At 49.3% G+C, this 24,824-nt stretch overlaps 1 protein-coding gene across 2 annotated transcripts in view; it reads left to right on the top strand.

The window, feature by feature from the left end:
- The first annotated feature begins 621 nt into the window (after positions 1-621).
- The window catches only part of Kit (KIT proto-oncogene, receptor tyrosine kinase), a 77,602-nt gene continuing 53,399 nt past the window's right edge, over positions 622-24,824 (top strand). The window contains exon 1 of one of the 2 annotated variants that reach the window (XM_075942986.1): positions 622-785. In XM_075942986.1, the coding sequence (XP_075799101.1) occupies positions 719-785 (67 nt within the window). In that variant the 5' untranslated portion in view covers positions 622-718. The remainder of the gene's footprint in view (positions 786-24,824) is intronic. The other variant, XM_075942985.1, reaches the window with a different exon arrangement.

Below are 24,824 nucleotides of genomic sequence, written 5' to 3'. Positions count from 1 at the left end.
TGGGCGGAGGTCCACGCTGGCCAATGGAAATCAGCTGTGTTCTTACAGGTTTCACAGCAGGTGGAGAAACTGAGCAAGAAAAATTACTTAAACGTGGGCTTAGCCTTTCATCGCGGTGCGGGGCGCCACAAATAAATGTTGCCCCTTTACTAGCAGGAACGGAGAACAATGTAGGGGACCCAATTTCCTAATCCTTTCGCCCGGCAGTCCCTACTCCACTTCCACTGCAGGCGGAGTAAAGCCTCTCCGCGCCGGACCGTGTAGGGGCGGAGGGGAGGGGGGACCCCTGCGGTTGTCCTTTATTGTCTAGGGAGCACCTGCCAGGTGGCTGGCCGGTGCCTGTCGCGCGCGTGGCGCCAGGCTTCACAAAGCGCAGGCAGCACCTGCGTGACCAGCGAGCGGCCTGGGGCTGGAGGACCACCGGTGGAGGGAGAGTGCCGGGAGGAAGAGGATCCAGGATGGAGGGGCTATGGGTGCTCCAGGTCTCAGAGGGCGCAGCGACCTCGGGATCAGGAGCTCCCGAGAGTCCCGGGCAGCGGGAGGGAGCGCGACCCGGGCTGGAGGAGGGAGGGGCGTGGCCGCGCGCTGGGGGAGGGCGCTGGAGGAGGGGCTGTCGCGCGCCGCTAGTGGCTCTGGGGGCTCGGCTTTGCCGCGCTCGGTGCACTTGGGCGAGAGCTGTAGCCGAGAGAGGATCTCAGAGTCTAGCGCAGCCACCGCGATGAGAGGCGCTCGCGGCGCCTGGGATCTGCTCTGCGTCCTGTTTGTCCTGCTCCGTGGCCAGACAGGTGGGAGAGCGCGGCAGATAAGAGGATTGCACCCTCCACCCCGTGGGTGCAATCCTGGGTCCGGGAGGGGTGCCACCAGCAGGGGTGCGTTCAGAGTGGTGACTGTTGGCTTTTCCTCCGCCTGAGCGTTACAGCCCGTGCGAAGGTGGCGGGCGGCTGCGGGACTCTGTTGGCCCGCCTCGCTCACCTGCGCCAGGAGCCGGCAGCTGCGGGCTGTGGAGACCTGGAGCCGAGAGTCTTCCGGGAGCCGGGGCCGCGGGGCTGCGGGCGAGTTTGGCGATGCTTTTGTGCGGGCTGAGCCCGGGTGGCAGTGGCGGGCGGCCTCGGGCTTCGCACCGAGAGAGTCCTCTTTCAGTGCGAGGCGCGGTCACGGCTTCCTTTTGTTAAAAGTTGCTTGTGGGTGACCGGCACCCGTGAGAATCAGCCCACGGGTCCCCGGACGCGCGCCGGGCAAAGTTGGAGAGCCGTTTTCTTTACACTGAGACCGCTGCTTTCCCACCGTGGGCGCTCTTTGTGCACAGGGCTGGGGATCCAGCCGCAGTCACTCTAGTCGTGCGCGGCGCCACCCGTGGAAATGAATCTCGGGCTCGTTTGTGACCCCCCTCCCTTATTTTGCACGGGGAACACGCGGCGTGCGGCTCTGGGGCGGGACCCCGCGATCCTGTAGGTGGCGGCTACTGGGACAACTTGAGCCAGGCGTGTGGCGAACAGCCGCTAGGTTGCAGACTTTTTCCTTTTGTAAATCTCCTGCTAAAGGCTCGCCCCTCTCTGCAGCCGCACGGTGTTCATTGCTGCCACGCGCCGGGGAGCTGCTGCAGCCTACGTTGGCCGCCAGCTCCTGGGAAGCAGGGTCCTCGTGCGGGGACGCAGCTGTTCCAAGCCACCTTGTGCGCCAGTATGAGGAACGAGCCAGGCCACCCCAGCTTTGGAAACCCTAGTCGCAGTGTATAAGACTTGTAATCGCAGGTGGCCGTTTTCTTTGGGAATCCCGAGATCTAGACACCTCCTCCCACGTGATAGCCATCCTCTGGCCGCAGTGGGTAGGGTGGGGTGGGGGGGTAAAGGGGTGAACTTCGTGCAAATCCCATTTGTTTCTTCAAGTTGTTAGGAAAACCAGGGTACCTCTGCACGGGAACTTGGGTCTCAAGGTGGAAGAGGATCTGCAGGCTCCTGGAGCTCCTTAGCCCTGCCCCTTTTTGCCAGGTGTCGCTGGTGCGCTGCCTGTGCGGGTCGCCTGGCTAGTCCCTGAATCCTTGTTTTCTGCCAGGTCGTTTTCAAAACAAAACCTAGAAACCCTTTGAGGTTACCCTGATGCTATAGGTTAGGGAGAATCGGGCTCTGGAATGAAGCACTCAACGGCCAGCAACGCTGTGACCTGTTTGGAGCCCGCCGCTGGTTGCATTTTCCAGATCCTACTCCCCGATGCTTTTGAAAGGCCAGGGAGGGCTTTCCTGTGGGGGAGACCTTGCATCTGGACCCCTGTGCCAGAGGAGGGGTCGCCAGGAAATACCAATGAGTGTCTGGATTCCTAGACGTATTTGACCACTTCGCCGAAAACGACCCCAGCGATCTTTACACGTTCCACCTTGCTCTTTAGACAAGGTGGAACACCAGAAAGATCATAGTTCCCCTTCAAAAGCTGAAACGACTCAATGATTTACATCTCCCTCCTGATTAGTGTGCTCTGACCAGTAACTTTCTGGCAACAAACCCTTGCTCTGCCCCTCCAGTTTCAGGCCCCCTTTCCAAACCTACAGCCTCCTTGATTCTGCACTCTAGGGTGGGTCATTTGAATTCGGAGTGGGTGGGGGGCTTCGGTTTCCCTGTAGGTGCTATAAGACATTGCATCATGAAGGATCGTGGTCTAAGGGATGTGTGCGTGTGCGTGTGTGTGTGTGTGTGTGTGTGTGTGTGTGACTGTTCTGCTGGGTTAGCAGGAAGCTCTTTTGTGTTTTTGTTTATGTTGTGCTCTCCATTTGGAGGGCCAGCAAGTGCCTGCTCTGTAGAAACCCCTCCTCCTTCCTGGGCATTCACAGCTTTTGGAGCTCAACAGGATGGTCCTGAAACAGTGAATCAGACCTTCCCCCTTTCCTGCAGGTGCAAGATCCTAGTAATTTATGCACCTGGCATTCTGGTTTATGATCCTACTGGAAATAATCTGATAATTCTGGAATAGAGAGAGCCTTCCCCACCCATCCACGCATTCTTTTTTTCTTATGACGTTTTAAATCATGCAAGGCGTGCCTTTGCAACATGCTTTCTAACGTGCCTTAAATATCATATCATGGATGTGCTTTGTGCATCCGTGGAACTTTATAATCAACAAATGTCTGCCAGGCCCCGTGCTGTGGGCTTTCCCTGCTGTTTCCCTATTTAGGGGGCCCGGGAGGTTGGGCCACTACAGCCTCTACTATTTTCTTATTGGAGAACAAGTTACTTGCCCAAAATAATCAGTGAAGGACCCTGAGCTCAGCTCCATATGCCCACTGCGTATCCATTTAAACAGCTCACCAGGATTTGCTGTAAAGTAAGACACGTACAAAATCATTTAATGAGTGCTTACTATATGCCCAGCCCTGTTCTGAGGGTTCAAGGACACAGGACTGCTGATTTGGGTAAGAGGGCTTCAGGCTGTTTGTCTTAGAACATTTGGTTAGTCTTTTCAATTTAGGTGAGTTAATTTGCCAGGAGGATTCACTGAATAGCTTGGACCAGGGGCATGTGAACCTGTTGTATAAGGGGTTGGGGGAGGGGTTAGCCTGTCCCATCTAGTTAGGGTTCCTCAGAAAGGAAGATAAGTTATCTCTAAAATGAAGTTGGAAACCATTCCCAGCCCCCCTCAAGTAAAGATGATTATACCGTTATATATTTGTCCCTGATAACTGGCTTCTCAGCTGCCGTTTACTCTGGCCCAGCACCGAGAAATACAGTGACCATTTTACTGCACTCCCAGAAGAAATTCTCCTCAGAAATGTGCCAAGTATTCCGTGGACTTCCTTGAGTGAGCTGAGGTTGCAGGTGTTGTTTTGGTAACGGATTTTGCCATGGTTGTTGACAGTCCTTAGAAGTTACTTCTAGGACTTTGACTCATTACTTCCAGCTGATGAGAGGACACGAGGAAATGAGCAAACCAGCCAGGATGTCCAGAACCGACGTCTTAGCTGGATCCTAAGCCCTTAGAAGCAGGGGGCCACAGTCTCATCTCTCTAGGATGAGTTAGGTTCAAGAGTTGGCGGGCGGGAGTGTGGGAAGTGCTGTAGTCATGTGTGGTAACTTTTCCAAAAGTGGGATTAAAAGACATTTGTAGGGATCCAAATATGTAAAATCTCATATGCAGCTTCAGCAGCACTAGTCGCTATTTTCACGGCTGCAGTTCTGGGGTGAGCAGAGCTTGGAAGGGAGTCAGCGGTAGGGAGACGCTTGAATCAAGGACAAATCCGGCATGGATCTTGCTGAGCCACAGAGACCTGGGAGCAAGCCTGGCCCCCTGGCTTGGATTGTGTGGTTCATCTCGGACTTCAGTCTCCACTAAATGAAGAGTCGTTTGAAGCCAGTAGCCAGCGAGCTCCTAGGCATGCTTGTTTGGCTGACTGGATGCTTCTAGAAAACATGGAAGACGATTCCAACAAAATGCTCCAACCTGATCACTTGCCATCCCTCTTATGTGTCAGCTTCCGTTTTGGCCCTGACATGTGTCCCCATGCACACCTTGACAGAATGTAGTAACGTTTAAGTTCAGTTATTTAGGGCAGATGGCATCAGAGTTCAGGGCTCAGTTTCTGGAATTGACATCCCGTTCTGCCACTTACCCGCTGTGTGATCAGATACCAGATGCTTACCCTCTGCGTGGGGGGAGGGGCGGCAGGGTCAAGGCGCAAAGGCTGGGGATTGATCACAGGAGGTTCTGTAGTTGGCATACCTAGCATGGAGCCCCTCTCAGGAAGTGGGTGGTCTCTGCAGGGCTGGGATTTTATAGCCCTCTCAGCTTAAGTCTCTTAGGGGGAAAAGGCAACCGTGCAACTGGCGTAAAACCTGATGGCTTTGGTTGTTTTATCCGTTTGGATTTTTTTTTTTATTAAGATGAAACTTATTCATTGAATGACTAGGTCTTTAAAAACATCTTCTGCCCATGGTGATGTGCGCTGCTTTTCCTGACTCTGTAGTTGACCTCACCTAGGTCCCTTGACTTTTTTACTAAAGGGCTTACAGAGTTTGGGATAAAAGTTTAGGGAGTGAGAATCCAGGTGAATAAGCCCCTCCTCTGGTCTCCGTAGTCCTTCCCTTACATAAAGTGGCTGTGCAAATATAGAACCATAGGAATTTTCCGGAGGGGCTTTCCTGGACTACTTTCCTGGGAGTGCAGCAATCTTGTAAACTTGCCCTTGGCTGGGTTCCGACCCACGGTGGGCTGGAAACCATGGCTTTAACAGCTCTGCCATTCACCTGACCACACTTTGAACACAGGCAAGGCTAGAGAACGCTGGATCAGTTTAACGAAGCTTATCAATCCTTTGCTGTGTCCTCACCGGGACAGCAGATAGGAGCTTCTGTGGCAGGGACGTGCTCAGAGTAAAACTGGGGGTGCAGATGCGTGGTGGGTGGGCAGCGGTTTCAAAGAGAGGTGTTGGGCGGGTGTTTAGCACAGACCAGGGGACTGTGGATCTCCACATAGGAGATCTTACTTTGAGATAAGACTGAACTCCTCAGAAGGGGAGCAGAAGATCTATAGTTGTGATAGTTGGAAGAATCGAGAGAAACGTGGAACAAGATGTTCAGATCTTGCTTGAGGATCACCCAATCTTTGGTCAGATGGCTGAGGGTAAGGAAACAGAGGGTATAAAGGTAGAAACCTGGGCCTCTCGATTAGATTAGCCCAAGGAATGGGACTGGGGAGGATGGGGAAGGGAAGGGAGTGTATTTGGTGTTGAGCTAGGTCCAGATTGTGAGGGAGGCCTTGGAGGCCAGGCCAAGGTGGACTTGACTGTGAACAAGGTCACCAGTCCAGGGCCACCTGCTTTGCCTTCTGTTCAGTTAAGCACAGCTTGGAAAGCAGTGCCCCGTCCTGCCCCCAAACTTGGGATAGTCTTCCTATAGGCAGTCAAGAAGAAGGGAGAGTCCTTTTAGTTATTATTTTTAAAGTAAAATTGTATATCCTAAAATTGACCACGTTAACACTTTGGAATGCACAGTTCAGGGGTATTGAGTACATTCGCATTGTTATGAAACCAGCTTTATCGCTTCATCTTGCAAAACTGAAAGCCAGTACCCACTAGAGAACTCCTCCCCACCCATCCCCCTGGCTACCACTGACTCCGAATTGTGTTCTGTGTCTGGGACTGGTAAACCCCACAGTATCTGCCTGCTGGTTGGCTTGTTTTAGTTACCATAATGTCCCCCAGGGGGTCTTGTGTGTTGTGTAAGGCCAGAATTTCATGTTAATGTTTGTGTTTCTGAAACAGGTCTTACCATGTTGACCAAACTGGCTTCTGAACTCCTGGCCACCTTGCCTCCCTCTCTCTGGTGCTGGTGCACATGCTAACACCACGCCTGACAGGGTTTCCTCCTCCTAAGACTGACCAGTGTTTCTGCTGTTAGGTGTATACTGTGCGTGCTGTTTCTCTATTCACAAGCTGATGGGCACTTGGATTGCGTCTGCCTTCTGGAAACTGTGGATGATCCTTTCATGGCGGCTTGGGAGGAGCCTTTTTTTTTTTTTTAAAGGGTGCCTCACCTCAGAATGAGAGCCCTGTGTTAACAGAGAGCTGTGGAGAAGGACAGTTCATTTAGGCTCTTCGGTGGTATTGGACAAAGGGGATGGGAAGCTGTACGCGTTAGGCATATTCTAGAAACAAGGAAGAGACGGAGATGGGTAAAGATGGCATCCAGTTGGCACTACCTGCCAGCCACCAAGCCTTGGGAAAGAGAGCTGGAGTTCTGGTGTGGCTGCCTGGGAGTAATGGCAGATGTTGGGGTTCACAGTTCAGGCCGCGCGTGGGCTCTCTATGGGGAAAAGCATGGTGACCATCTTGTTCATTCATCACCTCTGGGTTACACTTACCGGAAACTCAATTTCACAGACACAAAGCTCGATACCAATGAAATTCTTTTTTTTTTTTTTCCGGGTCAGGTCCATGTAAGAAAGAAAATGAAACCCCATAGTCTCAAACTCTGGCTCAACACTCTTATGAAAGGATTTGGGGGATTATAAAGAATTCTGTTTTAAGTGTGCACCGGTCATATGACGAAAAGAAAGATGTCGTGAAAGGAACTGTCCAGTGGGGATGTGAATAAAATGGATGCTTTGGGTGGAGACGCAGACAGAGCACTTTGGGGAAACAAGGACTTTGAAGGCGGCTTAGAGGAATTGGATTTATTAAACCTGGAGACGATAGGGTGAGGGAGGTTTAGCGACTGTCACTCTTCAAGTATTTGTAGTCTGTGACAGGAGTGTCACAAGCCGCCAGTGGGCATGCCTTGCCCTGGAAGGAGACTGGGATTGTTTTCGGGAAAACAGTTCTTTAATTGTGGGCTGAGAAGGACTACCACAGCTGGCTAATGGATCTCTGCAGGAGATAGGAGGGAAGCCAAATGTCATTTTGATATGGTCCCATCCTGCCTGTCTCAGCTGGCTTGGTGTCCCCTCTATGGTCTGCAATCCTCGTTACATAATTTGGAAATGAGAAAATAACTGGCCTTGCTTATTTCCTCACCCCATTGGTGTGGGGTGGAGAATTTCTCATATGTGTTGCGTGGGCTTCACAGCTCTTGGCTCTGTGGAAAACAGCCGGTGAGGAAGCCACAGCCTAAAAATAGGCTATTGATCTGTTGGGGTAGGTCACCTAACCACAGAGTAACTTGTGCCATGGAATGTCAAGATAAGGGACCTAAGGAAGTCTGAGGTCTAGAGAATCCATCCCCACCTGAGGATGGTATGTTGCGGGGGTCGCCTGTGCTGTTGGGGGTACCCTGCACTGTGGCTGGGCAGAAAGCTCAGCGAGGATGCAGAACGCTCAGCCAGGATGCTCAGTACCACCCTCCTTTCTCCTTGGTTACTCAGGGTGAGTTGCTCCTTCTGTGGCTTACCCAACACTCTTCCTTCCCATCTGCCCGTTTCCTTGGGTCTTTTCCCAGTCATGGTTCAGAGGCACACATTAGATCAACCGGGATCTGGAGTAAGGTAGTAGAAGCCGCGGCATGGCTCATCAGCTTCTTTTGGTCATTAACATCATGAAAGAATGAATGATGGCGTGTAAGGTAGGATTCCTGGCTATCCGTAGGGAGATCAGGGCTGAATGTCGTGTGTCAGAAGGTTTAGTTGGCAGTCTGGTCATGTGCCTTACAATTGGGTTGGCGGACAAGGCATTGCTCCTTGAGTAGAATGGTGGGTTCAGAGACATTTCAGGGACCCGAAGTAAATCTTGAAGAGGGCTGTGATTCTGTCAAGGTTTGAACAGCGAAAGTTAAGTGTTGAGTGAGCCAAAAGGCTCCCACACGAAGAGGCTCTGGAGAGTGGAGTACAAGGTGATGTGAGCTCATCTTCAGGGCACCTGGATTTTTCAGAACGCTTCAGAAATTGAAGCATTTCCCACAATGCCATATGTGATGAGATTTTTGTAAATGAAATCTGGTCAAGTAATTGCCTATTCAAAGGAATAACTTTAAAAAATGGAAAAGTATGCATCTCGCTTCTGCATGTGATTATGTCTGTGTGTGTATCATGCAAATCCAGTTCAGGTATGAGCTGTGAGTTGTTTTTAAGTCCAAGGCTAATTGCACTCCACCTTTTCCCTCCCTGCCACCCTCTGCAAGCCTCTTCCAGCCGCGATTCCTGAGCATCTGACAGTGATAGGAGATGACTCCCGTTCTTCATTCAGTGACAACGTAAATCTTTAGTGAAATGAGAAATACGGTATTCAACAGGCCTCAAAAACTTTTTTTTTTAATGTGAATTTTTTTGATCTAGCAAAACGTGGGATGAGCAAGACCTTGGAAAGGTCTCTGCTTGGGCTGAAACACATAGGTTCTTTCCAGATTCTGTGGCTGCTGCTGCTGCGTTAGAAGGCTCTTAGAGCCAAGCAGTGGTGGCGCACACCTTTAATCCCAGCACTCTGGAGGCAGAGGCAGGCAGATCTCTTTGAGTTCGAGGCCAACCTGGTCTACAAGAGCTAATTCCAGTACAGGCTCCAAAACTACACAGAGAAACTCTGTCTTGAACCCCTCACCCCCCAAAAGAAAAGGGGAAAAAAAGCTCTTAGATTACTGGTGGGCCCTCTCCCAAACAATATGGGAAAGATGGCTAGGTCTCCGGCAGTCTGTGTTTTGGAGTTTGGGAAACTGGTTTCCTTTGGACCTGACAAAGAGGAGGTGGCTGTAGTGGGCACAATACTGTCACATAAGGGAAGGTGTAGGTTCTTGACACTTGACCAAGTGGGAAAAGATGAGGAGAAGAATGAAAAAGAGGAGAAACTTGTCTTCTTTGTCCGCCTCTTTAAATTGTGAGGCAAAATATCCAGCTTGCCTCAAGTGACTTGGAGTGTTTCAAAGGTTTAGGAAGTGGGGGAGGGGTCCTCCCAAATGTTCTGAAACTACCAGTAATTTGAAAATAATAGTCTACTCTTAAGCTGAGAGTTTTCTTTCTGTGTTGAGAACAAAGAGACGGTGGTCACAATGGATTTGACAGTCATTGTGTCTCTATTGGGAGGAGCTACGCACAGAATGGAGTCCAGTGCATGTATTTGATTCAGGGGGGAAACTGTACTGGGGATATTAGAATGTTCAGGGTTGGTGGCATTGACTGTCATTCTACCAGGCTAGTGTATGCTTAAAAATGAAACAGAACTGTATTAAAAGCAGAGAAATTAGACAGGCATTTTAAAGGTGCTTATTAGGTCGTAGAATATTTGAAACACATTTCTGTTTCCATCCTAATTGTCACAGTGTAGATTTCCTTCATTGTTTGACCCCACAGTGTCTCACTATGTAGCTCAGGCTAGCCTCATAATTACTATGTTGCCCAGGTGGACCGCAAACCCTTGATCTTCCTGCCTCACCCTTTCAAGTGCTGGGGGTATAGGGATGTATGTGCCGTGCAACCAGCTGTGGTTTTCTTAATATGAAGGCATTAGAATAGCTAGTAACAAATTTGTCCTTGAATGTTCTTGGATTTATTTTCATATACTATGTGTGTTTAATGCAGGGAAGTAGTAGGTACGTTTTGAACTGGACCAGAACCAGAAAGCACCATTTTGATAGAAGACCCCCTCCCCTGCCCCTCCACCCCCTCCCTCCCCCGCCCCAGTTTTAAAATAAGCTAGCATATGTAGAAGGGGTTTTGAGGTTTTTTCTTCAGATCTGAATGTGTTGCCTAATTTACATTTCAGCATTTTCAAGGGACATTATTTAAAATGATCATCCAGTTTAGAACCCCTGTCTTCTAAAGGGGCCGGGCGAGTGAGGTGCCAGTGGGGAGGGGCCCCTCCCGATACAGGGGGTGCGTGACAGACAGCTGACACAGGAAGTGTGTGACAGCCGCGGTGGTGTCCTCCGAGTGGTGGCGCAGCTTCATTCTGTCATATTGTTCTTTTGTTTGTTTTGTTTTCTGAGACAAGATTTCTCCATACAACAGCCCTGGCTGTCCTGGAACTCACTCTGTAGATGAGGCTGGCCTTCAGTGAACTCACAGAGATCAGCCTGCCTCTGTCGCGAGTGCTGGGATTAAAGGCGACCACTGCCCGGCTAGGCTATTGTTCTTAAGTTGAAGTGTTGGGTGGGGGATAGCAGGGAACACCCTTGACCTGGGGCCTCTGTTCTAGTGAATTCTTTTCCTCTCAAGAACCCTGTCTCGAAAAACCAAAAAAAAAAAAAAAAAAAAAAAAAAAGCCCAGAAAAGCAGGGAGGGGAAAAGAATAGAGAAAACATTTGAAGGCCTGTTTTACAAAAATCCATTGAATTTAGACTTAAAGACCAGCAGCTTCTGGTCAATGAAGGACAAGCAGAGGGAAAGGTCAGAGAAGGTGACCGTGAAGGAAAAAGAGATAGCGTAGAGGGAACAGCAAAGGAACCAGGTGGGTGGGATTTTTTGGGTGATGGGACCATTACCTTCCCGGAAAGGACTGACCATTGGCTTCTGTCCCAGTGGTTTGCCATTCTCGATTCAGCTGGAACTCATTTGACAGAAACACTGGGTCAGCCCTCACCTTTAGGATCCGGGAGGGGGGGCAGATGTACCAGTGTTTCATCCATACCGCCAACCTGGCCGTCTCGATCCCATTCAGAAAATGTGGGCTTTATGAAGAAAACTATATCCGATGATCCGCCCTCTGTCAGTTCTCTTTGTGTCTCTTTTATCCCCAAAGCCGATTCAGGTGTGCCCTTCTAGAGAGCACCAAATACACACACACACACACACACACACACACACACACACACACACACACGCACGCACGCACGCGCCGGGCGCTGGTGGTGCACGCCTTTAGTCCCAGCACTCGGGAGGCAGAGGCAGGTGGATCTTTGAGTTGGAGGCCAGCCTGGTTTACAGAGTAAGTTCTAAGATAGTCAGGGCTATGTAGAGAAACCCTGTCTTGAACTCCACCCCACTCCCCAACCCTCCCACCCCCGAAAAAAAAAAGAGGAAAAAGTCTGGGACCCAGTGAACTGAGTGTTGAAACTGTGGGATCAAGACTAAAAGGTCCTCTCTGTCTGCCCTGGATGGTGGAGATCTGGCCCTTGTGGAGGGATCTAGGGCCAGAGGATGGCCCCCCTCCACTGGAACTGGGAAGGACACCTCTGAGTTGAGGGTTTTAGGGAGGAAGCCCCAGGAGCTTGACATGTGGCATCAAGCACTATTGATAAAAATCGCTGGCTTCGAACAGGCACACGTGTGTCACAAAGCCAGTTGTCGGAAATGCTTGTTCAGAGTTTGACCTTCTGTCATGGGATAGGACCTACCGTTTGGGGTGAGAATTTCAGGGCCTCTGTTTAACTAGACCCTCGTTCCCTCTTTCTGTTGCTGTGGTAGGACTATGACCAAAGCAATTTGGGGAGGAAGGGGTTTATTTCACCTCCCTGAATAACAGTCCATCATCCAGGGAAGTCAAGGCGGGAACCTGGAGGCAGGAACCCAAGTAGAAACCATGGAGGCGTGCCGCTTCCTGGCTCCTCCCACCCGACTTGCTCAGCCTGCTTTCCTACACAGTTGAGCCGCAGCTGCCTAGGAATGGCGACACTCTCAGTAAGATGGGACTGCCGCCTCAATCGCCAATTAAAAGCCTTACAGACAGACATCCGCAGGCCAGTCCGATCAAGACGATTGCTCTGCCTGGGCTTCCTCTCCCTAGGAGATCCTAGGTTGTGTCAGGTTGATAATAAAAACTAGCGAGTATAACCGTGTTTAAATTTATTGTCACTTGTCTGGGAAAGAGCAAACACATTTAAAACAGCAGCAGGAAGCCTCTGATTTGTATTGCTCCCTGGCCTCTTTGAAAACCTTTCCTTTTGGCAACCATTTTTGTTTCAACATGGAGGAGCAGACATTAATTTTATGGTTGGATTTCCTGCTGGCCTTTGAAGACGTTGTTTTACGTAACCCAGGCTGGCTTCAAGGTAGGCAAGGATACGTCAACCTGGTCTTCCTGCTCTCAGCTCTCAAATGTTGGGATTCCAGGTGTGTGTCACCACACCTGGCTAACACAGGTTTTTATCAAAGTGACATTTCAAGGACAACACAGATCCACAAGGCCAGCCGGTCCTCATCATTCGGCCTTGCCCCTTCCCAGTTCATCTGCTTATCCCGTGAAGCGCAATTTCATCTATAAATATTTTCAGTACCTGGCTGTAAAATACCGATTCCCTTTTCTGAACAATAATCATATCATTTCTGATCATTGCACTGCCTCCCATCCCAAGCCCTCGACACGGGGGAGGGACACTCTATTTGAACTGGAACACGAATCATGTCTCTACCCTGCGGTGGAGTATTCAGTACTCACCTTTCTCCTGTTGAAGTAAGTAATATGAAGTTTGTAAATGTTCGACTGAATTGAGGAGCGCGCCTCGGTTGGTTGGGAGGTTCGCCCTGCCATTGCTTCTTGGCGGGGTTCAGCCTCGCTCTCCCGCGCGGAAGGGGTTGTGTGTTTGCCCTGTCAACGTCAGTCAGCGGGAATTACGCTGATTGCATTCCCGCCACAATTAGCATGTTTCAGTCCCTGCTTTTCCTGTAAATTGTTGATTGAGTGGTTCGAGCATGATCAGATTTTGTTTTTAAAGAGAATGCTGGGTAGACAGTGTGTTCGTCTTTTCCGATGGCAATAATGTTCTTCTAATGGGTGCCTTTAGGCAGATACCTTAGGTAGCGATCTTGTCTGCTTTTTCTGAGAGCTGTTTTCTATTCGTCTCCTACCATGAGTGACATTTGAATTAGCAGCTAGTCTGCTCCCTGTGCCTGTTGTGCTAGGAACTGGGGATTTGAAGGAGTAAGTGCCCGTTTTGCCCTCAGCTGATATCTGTTTGCAGAACTTGCTCTCTCCTGTTTTCTAATCAGCTCTTGTCTGAGGAGAGCTCACCTCTTGCCATCCATCCCTTACTTTCGGCTCTGCATGCCGGTGTACACCTGGTGCTGCTGGCGGAGGTGTTCTGTGGAGCTCCTCTTTCTGAAGGGATGCGCTGGCGGCCGTCCTAGCGATAGGTTCTCTGTAGTCTTTATTTTAAAGGTCAGATGTCTGATAGAAAGCCACAGCCATCCTGTCTTTGCTCAACTATCTTTAGTATTTTTGCTGTACTGTCTCTTTTGGTCATGAAGTGCTGTCAAAGTCAAGAACACTAATCTGGTTTTCCATGCCTGTGAGTTGGCCATACCTTTACCTTAGACACCTGTAGGAATGCTTGCTCTTACCCTCTAAAGGTCAGATGTCTGATAGAAAGCCACAGCCATTCTGTCTTTGCTCAACTATCTTTAGTATTTTTGCTGTACTGTCTCTTTTGGTCATGAAGTGCTGTCAAAGTCAGGAACACTAATCTGGTTTTCCTTGCCTGTGAGCTGGCCACACCTCTTTACCTTAGACACCCGCAGGAATGCTTGCTTTTACCCTTTGCAGGATAGTAGTTTTGAGTGTTGGCTGCTGGGGTTGACTTTCCCCCAGATGTGACTGCTCCCTTGATCTATAATCCCCAGCGTGGCTTCCATGTTCCCTCCCTGAAGACGTGTCAAAGATCAGAAATGTTTGTTCGGTTCTCCCAACGGCTTCAGAGCCACCAGCATGGATCTTCTTTGTCTTCCAGACCTACTTTTTTCTTGGGAAATGATAGTTCCTTTATCATTTGTTTAGATTCAAATCATCCTGTTTGTCTGAGGTATCCTGCCACCCCCACTCCTGCTGCTTCCTCAACCTTTAAAACAGACACACACACACACAAACACACACACACACACAAACACACACACACACACAAACACACACACACACACAAACACACACACACACACCTGCCCCTACTACTACTGATGCTGCTGCCGCCGCCGCCACCACCGCCACCACCACCACCAAAACAAAACAGTCTAGGGTCTTTCTGTATGGTCTAGGATGGCCTCAAGTTCTGGATCTTCTGCCTCAGCCCTCCAAATTCTGGGATTACAGGAAGGGCCACACTGTACGTCCTCTGTGACACACCCACTTGTGTTTGTTCTTGTGTTCTGTATTTTATTTCTGGGTGTTTTTTTAGTTCTTTCATGTCCACTTTTTAAATCTCCGTTTTTCTCAGCACGCTTCCAAGTTTTAAAATGATTTGCTTATGTGTATCTGAAAGTATATGCACACCTACATGTATGCACACACACATGTATGCTTTTGTATTCGCATGTGAATGGGCTCAGAGGAGGCTGCTGGGTGTTCTCCGCCTATATTCCTTTGAGGCAGGCTCTCTCCCTGAATCTATAGTTTGGGTTTTCTCAGCTAGACTGCAGTAGGTTTCAGGAACTCTTTTCTCTCCTTCCACACCCCTCTGGGCTGGGATTACAGGTGTGTGCTGGGTGCCAGCTGTCACTTCTCTAGAGGCAGTGGGACCTGAGAGAATGGAGCTGATAGAAGGGGCGGGCTTAATTCTCATGCCACAGCCAATTTGATTCAGAGAGCCTCAGGCAGTTCATATAAGAAAGTCACACGGGTTAAGTTATCATAAATGCAAGCTGTATCTATCAATCACAGGGACAAGATCTGGCTGTGTTTACCTCCCGAGTGCTAGGGTTAAAACCAAACTTCACTATGCCGGTCTTCCATATGCTTTTTTTGTTGTTGTTTTTTGTTTGTTTTCGAGACAGGGTTTCTCTGCAATTTTGGAACCTGTCCTGGAACTTGCTCTGTAGACCAGGAACTCATAGAGATCCTCCTGCCTCTGCTTTCTGAGTGCTGAGTCCTGAGTGCTGAGATTAAAGGTGTGTATCACCACTGCCAGCCTGTTTTTTTTTTTTTTTTTTTTTTTTAGGTAGGCTCTCGTGTATCCCTGGCTGGCCTTGAACTCACAATTTAGTTGTGTCTGGCTTTGATTCTTCTTCCCTCACCTCCTACATACTGGAATTACAAGGGTGTGCCACCAGCTGAAAGATTTTATTTTCTACACTGGAGATGCTTTTCCTCTCTTTAGTTTTTCTCTCTCCTACCTTTTGAAGAGGGCAGGTCCTAGCTATCTGCTCTTGTAGCTAAATGGTAATCTTACTGTCTTTTGTGCCTGTCCCCAGCCCCTCTGTCTAGTCCTTCCTTCCTTCTCCTTGCCCTCATTCTGTTTGTAGATCCCATCCCCACCATGTCCCTTCAGAACTCTCCAGCATGTTGGACACAGTACTTCCCTGCCTCCCCTGCCCTCATCTTTACTGGCTCTTTTCAGAGTGAACTGTGGCAAGCCATGTTTACAGCTGGTCATTTGTCCCACTCTGGCGAGCCACGCACCAGCTCACACAGGGCGGTGACATCATACTCTGGGTGCCCCACCCACCGGATCACACAAGGCTGTGATGTCATCTGGAGTATTGGATTCTGCTCTTCTACCCAGTTTTGCGATTGAGATTCAGCAACTTGGTTACTACCCCTGAAGCCAAAACAGCTCCCGGACACCAGAGCCCCTTTTTACTGTATAGTTTGTTAATTTTTGGATTTGCTAAGCCTGGGCCAAAGTGAAATATTAAAAGACTTGCTGCTGCCTTTGCAAGTACTTTTCTTTTAAAGTATAATTTAAAGACATTTGTCGTGGAGACGAGTGGCATTCGTAAGCTGTCTGGAAAGAGATTAGTGTGCAAACGTACTTCCTAGCCTCTGACGTCGGCTGTGTAAGCTTATTGTTTACAATAAAACATAATGGTGGAAGCCGCCAAGGACCAGGAAGCTCATTACTGAGCTGTTGTCTTTGAGGAACATTTGTAAGAAATGACTCGCTGTGCCATTGGTCCGCCTGGGAGTTCTGAAGGAGACAATCGGTTTGTAGTTTTTCAAAGCATTAAAGCCACATCTATTCTTCTAATGCCATCTAGTAAAAGATATCATTGCCACCTGATTTAGGGTGCCTTTTCCTCTTTTTCCCCCCAGTGGAAAATATTTGTCTATTTCTAATTATAGTCATTTGAAAAAAATGTTGCCAGCGCTTGAAATATTAATTTAAATTTCCAGAAATTACCAAATTTTCTTCCTCCAGCGTGAGTTTCAGTTGATGAAATCAATCGGTGATTGATTTCAATCACCATATTAACAGGTTTCTAGCCAGACGTAGAAGTGCCTACACCCCTTGCACGCCTTTAACCCCAGCACTTGGGAAGCAGAGTCGGTCAGGAGGATCTCTGTGAGTTCGAGGCTAGCCTGGTCTATATAGAGAGGGGCAGGACTAAACAGAGCCTCAAACAAAAGGAGGCTCCCCCACCCTCAGGGATGGCCATATTCTAAAGCTGTGGGAAACCAGGGACATACTGGAAGGGTTTGCTGTTGTTTATTGTTGATTTTTCTCAGTTCTGGAAAACAGATCAGTTACAGTCATTTTCTGCTGTTTCCTACAGGCACTGAGATCATTTTACACAAGGGGCCACTCATTAAGAATTCCTTGCAAAAGGGAAGCGGGCTTAATGTGTTGCTCCGAGAGAATATCACCCCAGAAAACTTAAGAGAAAAGTGAGCACTCATTAAGCAAATTGACCAACAAGCATCCTGATGAATGTTGGATCAAATCTGAATACCCCCAATTTTGTCCATTAGTGTGCTTTTAAAACCAATGCGATTGTTTGGGTCTAATTATTTTCTATTTTGTGTATTTGAATGGAGAATGGCTATAGAGTTAACTCTTGCAGGGCAATTATCTCATTAGCAATCGAGGAGAAAATGGTGACTGGTAGCTGAGTAACCAAGAAATGCTTGGTTGGTGATGAAACAATGCTGCGGGACAGACAGACAACCGCTTGGCGAGGGCTCGCTCTGAAGAGAGTTCAGGCCCCGGTGTTAACAGACCAGCGGGATGGGGGTCTCTGAGGAAAACACCCACGGAGGTTCTGTTTCTCCTGCAGGCAACAGTTACTCCTGTTTGCGAGAATCGAGAATAGTCAGTCCTGTGTCAGAGCACGGCCTGTGGAAGCGACCCTGGTGTTCCTTGATGCACCAGAATGGCTCGGAGGACTCCGGGGCGGGGGCGCAGGAGGATTGGGTGCCAGGCCCTCTGACTCACTGAGCCAGATTGAGGTCTGATGCGCTGCAGAAGTTGTCTTCGTCACCAGTGTCACCGTTCTGGAGTCCTGTAGCTGTGACTGGTGCATTCTGCAACATTTCCCACTTGAAAGCTTGGGGATTTGAGAAATCTGTGCGCGACTGGCTGCCAAGGCTTGTCAGGGGGACCCAGCGCGAGGCCGATTTCTAGGTGTAAAAGCCAGGCAGATTCGCTCACTCAAGAAAATCTGTTTCTGCAGGTTTGACTCGAGTTCCAAGATAGCGATCCTGGTACAGTTTCTTGCTACGCTAATGTCCCGAGTCTGGGTTCTTCTGCTCACTGTCTGACTACCGTGTAAGGTAGGGGGCTACTGGTTCCCCAGTTGTGGTCAGGATCAGCCACAACAACAGCCCCTGACACACCAGGCAAAGATATCAGCACCCGCCTCGCCGAAACCTGCTGCGTTGGCAATGGTGGGAACATGGCTTCCCAGTCCCTTTAACCAGCCCATCAGGGGAAGCCGTTGCAGGCTGAAGGCTGAGAACCACCGACTAAGGGTGTCGGAATTGTTGAGCCTCATCTCAGCACGAAGCCCGGGGCCTCTTGAGTCTCTTGGTGTTCGGACAGGGTGCAGTTCTCAGTTCTCCTTCTGTCAGCCTAAGAAAGATAGATAGGAGTTTCAGTTAGTCCAGACAGGAAGACAGAAAGCTGCAGCACTGAGGGGCTGTGCAGAGGTTTCCAGAAACATGCAGCAGGAGAAAAGTCCTTTCTAGAGGTGATATCTTCAAAGGATAAGTAAGATTGATACCTGCCTGACTCCATGCTTTCAGAGACTACCCGCCCAGTGCTGCTCACCTACATGGGGAACTACAGATATCCCCTTGGGGGGGAGCCTGGTTTTCTACTGTTCTCACCTACATGGGGAACTACAGATATCCCCTTGGGGGGGAGCCTGGTTTGCTACTGCCCTCACTTACATGGGGGACTACAGATATCCCCTTCAGGGGGGCCTGGTTTTCTACTGTTCTCACCTACATGGGGAGCTACAGATATCCCCTTGGGGGCCTGGTTCTCTACTGCCCTCACCTACATGGGGGACTACAGATATCCTATTGGGGTGCCTGGTTCTCTACTGGCACACCTGCCTCCTCCTTTGCACTCAGAGCCCCTTGACTTCCATAAAGGTATGAGCTTCCTGCCCTCTGCTCACTGTCTGGTGCACAGAGGAAACGGTGCTTCTTTCTGGCCTCCTGATGCACCCCAGTTTCCATCTCCTGCCTTTCCCCCTTGCTCTTCCACCCCTGGGGGTGGGTCAGGTCCGCTCGCTCATGCTGCCTGACTCTTCACACTTATCACAGAGTAATTATACAAATGCATAATTATTGGTCTATTGCCTAACCAGGAGATAGTATAAACTGCACCATGGGGGCGGGGAGGGCTGTGCACTGTTGCTCCAGGGGCCCAGCACATAGCAAGACTTCAGTGTGATATTTTTGGATGGACGAATGATAGGAATGGAGGCGGAGTTCAATCCTCACCATTATTTCAAGGATGCCTGGATTGAAGGCTACATGATAACTGTCCGATTTTGCTGAATTTTAGGAAGGCTGGTCCAGCTGAATTGGCAGCAGCATCTTCTTGCTTGGTTTTCATCTGAGTTCTGGCTGTGGGGTACTCAAGAGAGCAGGTTTTTGAGTGTTGTCCTTAAGACAACAGGGAGGTGGTGGAAGGACAAGCTCCCCTTGGGGATGTCATGGTCCAGGGTCAGAGGCCAGCAGTCTGCACTGGAGAGGTGTGCTGGGAAGGCTTTTGTTGAGACGAGTGCTGTCTTGTCTCCTCCAGGGCTTCTGAGCACCGCTTCTTTCTTCGTACACCGAAGGGGTGTCTTGTGCGTCCCACACAGTAATAGAAGAGACATGCAGGGGCTGGAGAGATGGCTCAACGGTTAAAAGTGCTTTTCGTTTTTCTAGAGGAATCAGTTGAGCCCTAGCAACCAGCTGCGGTGCCTACCACCACCTTAGCTTCAGGGGAGAACCAGTGCCTTCTTCTGGCTCCTGAGGGTGCCTGCACACAGACGGACAGACAGATACACACACACACACGCACACACACACACACACACGCACCCCACCCCACATACACAAACAGACATAGACCCACGTAAATAAAAATGAAAAGAAAGATACAGTTACTGGCATTGGTTTGTTTTGCCCTGGCTCAAGCCTTGTATTCCCTTCCTAGAAGGTGACAGCTTGTGAGCCCAGCCATGCAGAGGCTTGAGATGGGGCCTTTGTCTAAGATAAGAAAGCCAGCTCCTTTGGTCTTTATGTGAAGAGTTACAGTAACATTCATGCACACCATTCACAAAAACCGCTTAGTCTTGAGCCTGGGCTTTGAGGATGGCATTTTAAGATCTATAGAGAAGTGCCCAAAGGCTCATGGCAGTCTTGCTTTGGGTAGAGAAGCTAGTGATTTGTTGACTATTTGAAAATTGTCAGGGGGTGTGTGTATTCGTGTGCATTTTACATTGACGGCCCTACACGCTCTGTTTTTGCCATGCTAAGGCTCGAACCAAGGGCCTTTTGTGTGCTAGCCAAGCACTCTGCCCCTGAGCTACACATAGTAGTCCCCTCAACATACTTTTATACCTGTTGTAAGTTCTGCTTGATTGAGTAAATTTAGGGACAGAAGCTCCAGATTTTAAGAATCGTGTGACAATAACTATTGTACATAGCTGGCTGGGGGCATTGTTACCCCAAAGGCATGTGGTTTTGGTTCCTGTGTCCTTTGTTTTAATGGTTTCATCAGGTACCATTACCCCCTAATCTCAGCACATTCTGGACTGCCTTTCCCTCACTCCGACTTCCTACTTGTCCTGGGCCCAGGGAGTGTTTTCTTCCAAGTGCCCTCAGGTCCTTATCCTCTGGCTATCACATCAGTGATGGCAGCAGCATCACAGCAAGTTTTGTCAAGCATAGGTTCTTAAAGAATTTGGAGATGATGCAAGGATCCCGAACAACTCTGTGCATGGCTTCTAGACATCGTCACTGAGGCCTGGAGAGGCCAGTGGACTTCCCCAAAGCTTCGTTGCCTTGGCTCGGGGTCCCTGTACCTGGCTCTAAGACCCCACTACCTGTGCCACACTGTATTCCTGGGGTATCACCTGCTATCCTAAGGTTACTGCAGCACCTGCCACTTACACCCTCTGGTCAAGATTTTAAAAAGTGATGTATGAAGTCACACAGTTGGATCCCCCCACGCCTGTGCCTGTTAAGGGTTTTGATTTTAAAAAGTGATGTATGAAGTCACACAGTTGGATCCCCCCACCCCTGTGCCTGTTAAGGTTTTTTTTTTTTTTAAATCTGGGTAGTGTGAGGTGGATAATTGCAAAGGCCCAGAGAAGCTGCAAGGTGGGTGCAGTGGGTGCAGAGAACTCCAGGCTACAACTGCTAGCATTTGATACTTGCTTTTTTTCTCTGATGCTCTGAAAAGCATCTCATGTGCTGGTTTTCTGAGCACATGCAGGCCACCCAGGCTGCCTCTGCCCTTGGCTAGAGGGCTGTTTTCCTACCTTCCGGGAAGGACCAAGAAGGGCGCTTCAGGTTCCTGAGGGAGCCCCTTAAATCCTGTACCTTCTGCGCAGGCTCACTCTCTTCCTAGAAATCTCTAGCACCAGCAAAACAGATTTTCCTCTTTGGCAAGATAACAGGAAGGAGAGTGGAGATGGGCTCCCCAATTGGTTCCCTGGGGATTCGACCCGGCCTGTTAGCCGGCCTGCGGTACACGGTTGCCCCTCGAGGCACTGAAGTCTGGTGGCAGAACAGTTGCCACTGCCTCTGCCCCCTTTCTCCAGCAACTTCCTCAGATAAAATTTCTTGTCGGAAGCGGTACTGCTTTCGTCCCTGCTTCTGTGAGATGACATCTTGACAGTAGAAATAGAAGGAAGATTTCCTGTTTGCTCTCGTGTGTAGGAACGGGGAAGGTATGACTTTCCTTATTTGACAGGTCCCTTAAAAGTAGATTTTTAGAGTATATTTATGAGTAAAATGTATCGACTTACCCATTATGAAGAAAATTAGCATATTCATCTAGTTAAGTCAAGTATAATTAATTCCTAGCATCTTTCAAAGCTAGAAAATCAGAGAGGCGTTTCCAAAGTGTTGATCACAGTTGAAAATGCCTCAGGGAAACCATCCAAATGTCAGGATGAGCACAGAAGAAAGTGTGGCACACACTCACAGTGGAACATTATTCAGCCTCGAACAGGGGTAGCGTCCCGACACGCGACGGTGTACGTGGGTCTCTACGGCATGACGAGGGGAGCGTGCAAGTCACGCGAGGACAGATAGCGTATGAGTACTCTTACTCACGGTATCTAGGCAGCCACATTCAGGGAGTGGGAAAGTAGGCTCACGGAAGTGGTGGACATAGGTGTTGAGAGTTACTGGCTCGTGGGCAGCGTTTCTGTAAATTTGTAAAAATTTGTAAAAAACGAATGACGATAACGGCCTAACAATGCCAATGTACTTAATGCCACGACTTTCAAATGGTTAAAATGGTAATTAAATATTATGCATATTTTCGCTAATAAATTTCTGAGATGCCCCAGTTACCATATGCATGTCCATATGTATGTGTATGTGTGCACACACATACACACGAATGTGTGAAAATGTTAATCGTTTTCTTACCTAATGTCTCATTTGACACCATTCGAACTTGATGCTGTAGGATTGGAACTAGAGCCTAGGGTCGCTGATGCTTTGTTGGCAGAAGTTTGTTAGTCCCCGTCACCCCTTACTTTCCCTCCTGGGCCTGCAGAATTCTGGGACTCCTGAGAGAACATAGCATGCCGGGAGGATACAAGCTCTACTGTATCCATGTGTACAGGCCACTCCAGCCACAGTGAAGACAGAACACTCCTGACCTGGATCTATGAGGCGCCTACATAGATAGATGCCTGCAGGCGTGGCTGTGCGGAGCTGTCTGTGTGCGTGGCCGACCCTTGCCTCTCTTCCTGACCCATCTCCTGCCTTGTTCTCTGCTGTTCTTTAAGTTAAGGAAGTTGGTGTTGAAAGAAGGGGACATCCTCCAACACCATCCCCAGCCCTGGCTGAACAGATGGCCGGGCCCCTTTTTTCTGGTGTTTATTAGAGGCCGCTCCTAGCACTTCTTATCTGGTTCACATTTCAGTAAGCGCTTTTCAGAAATCCAAACACGGAAACCTACGTATTTACAGCAGGGGCTGTGCTGGTGGTGGGGAAACCCAGTGGAAATGAGGACGGCCTTCCTTCCCTCTGTGCTGCGGCCAGTCTGTTGTCCTTGTCAAACCCAGGGCTTATCTGACTCCCCAAAGGCCAAGTCCATGAGTAAGGAGCCTTTCCTCTCTCTCTCTGAGTCTTTGAGTGACTTTGGGAGTTGGGGGGCAGGGTAGGAGTCCTGCTTCCTCAGACGCTCAGCTGGATTTTTCTTGGGATGAGAGAGCAGGGATTGTTTCAAAGGAAAGTATTGTCCGGGGAAAGCCTGGACTTCTGGTAACTGTGTGTTTGGAAGAAGTTCTCAAAAACAAGAATCTTTGTTGGAGTGTGGGTGTGAACCAGGAATTACTGACCTGTGGCCTTCAGTTGTGCGACAGGCATTCGAGAACCTTCTGTGTCCAGCCCCTAAGTCTGTGAGGAGAGTTCTTTATCTCCTTACATCTTTGGTTCTAAGTATTTCATTATAGGTCTTTATATTTATCTTTAATTTTATTATTTTATTTTTAAAAATATTTTATTTATTATGTGTACTGTATTCTGCCTGTGTATATGTTTGCATTCCAGATTGCCCTGTAGTGAGATTGTGTAAAACAGATGGTTGCGAGCCACCATGGGGTTGCTGGGAACTGAACTTGAGACCTCTGGAAGAGCAGCCAGTGCTCTTAAACCTCTGAGCCATCTCTCCAGCCCCTTAATTCTTATTTATTTACTTTGTGTGTGCGTGTAAGGGCATGCGTGCGCCACAGTGCATACGTCTGGAGGTCAGGAGAGAATTTTCCAGAGTCTATTCCTTCTTTCTAGCCTGTGGATCCCAGGATTGAATTCAGCTTACCAGGCTTCCGGCAAAGTTCCTGCTGGCTGAGCTGAGCTTTCTTGCTAGCCCCCTGGAATTTTAGGCAAACACCTTAATAGCAGTGATCTAACTTTCCTGTAGTGGTGGGGGCTTTGAGACAAGGTCTCAACAAGCCCAAGGTGGGCCAGGAGCTGGTTGAGGTCAGGGATGGCCTTGAACTCCTGACTCTTCCTCAGCCTTCAGGCCTGTGTGCCTTGCCCCAGCATAAGAGGTCCTCAGGAGTCGAACCCAGGACCTTTGGTGCACTAGGCAGGCTTTACCCAGCAGGCCCCGGACTCTTAGTGCCCTTGAGACTTTTGAACTTTAATTCTTGGGTCAGGACAATTCCGAACATCTGGGGGTCTCCACCTGGGGTATTCCTCTTTATCCTTAACTAGTTGCTTAAAAACAAACAAGAAGCAATTAGGTGTTTTATTTACATGTACAAATATTAAATCACGTCTAAAGCAAACATTTCCCATTTTTGCTCATGTCCTTCAATCCATGCAGGGCTGTGCTGAATACCGCGGTTGTAAAATCCTCGGCGTCCTTGTCAGTCTCTTAGCAGCGGCTGAACATGTGACATCCCTTTGATCTCAGGGATGCTTCTCACGGGGCACAGGCAGCCTGAGGGCATCTTCTTTGCCACTGGAGAGCTTGCTTGGGATTTTGGGGTGGGACACATCCCGCTAAAATGAATTCAGTACGCAGCAGAGTAGGAGGTCCGCCGGGGGTGTCTTTGTCTGTGCCCTCCTCTAGTCCTTACTGCTCAAGAGTAACAGAGATGAGGAACTTGGAGGGGGGGCGGGTGTCACCTCAACTCTGGCACTGAAGACCAGCCTGAGCCACATAGCGAGATTTCATCTCAAAAGATTGAAACAACAACCAAAATAAAGCCCCAAACTCCAAAAACCAGATTGGCAGGGATACACGGACATTACAGGAAAGGCAGTCTATGAGCCCCCGGCTGTCTGTGTGGTGAAGGCAGAAACTGGGGGAGCTGCTGAAGCCGACCGAGTTCCTGCTCTCAGTAGCAGAGGCAGGAAGGGGCCAAGCTGCAGGTGGATCCCCCTGGCCCAAGTTTCCCTGCAGCAGAGCAGGTAGAAGGGAGGGTGGAGGGGGTGGGCAGCCTCTTAGCCCTGCCTCCCCAGAGCAAGGGCACTCCTGTTTGTCAGGGTTTCCTTCTCTAGTGCTTCTTCCAAGATCCTGGGGATCCCCCCATCTCAGCCTTTTAAGCAATGGAACTGCAGGCTTGCCCCACACTGTCCAGGTCCCAGC

The sequence above is a fragment of the Microtus pennsylvanicus genome, chromosome 12 (genome assembly GCF_037038515.1).
Source record: "Microtus pennsylvanicus isolate mMicPen1 chromosome 12, mMicPen1.hap1, whole genome shotgun sequence".
Lineage (NCBI taxonomy): Eukaryota > Metazoa > Chordata > Mammalia > Rodentia > Cricetidae > Microtus > Microtus pennsylvanicus.
Note: the sequence above shows the minus strand (reverse complement) of the source record. Positions and strands in the feature narration are given on the sequence as shown.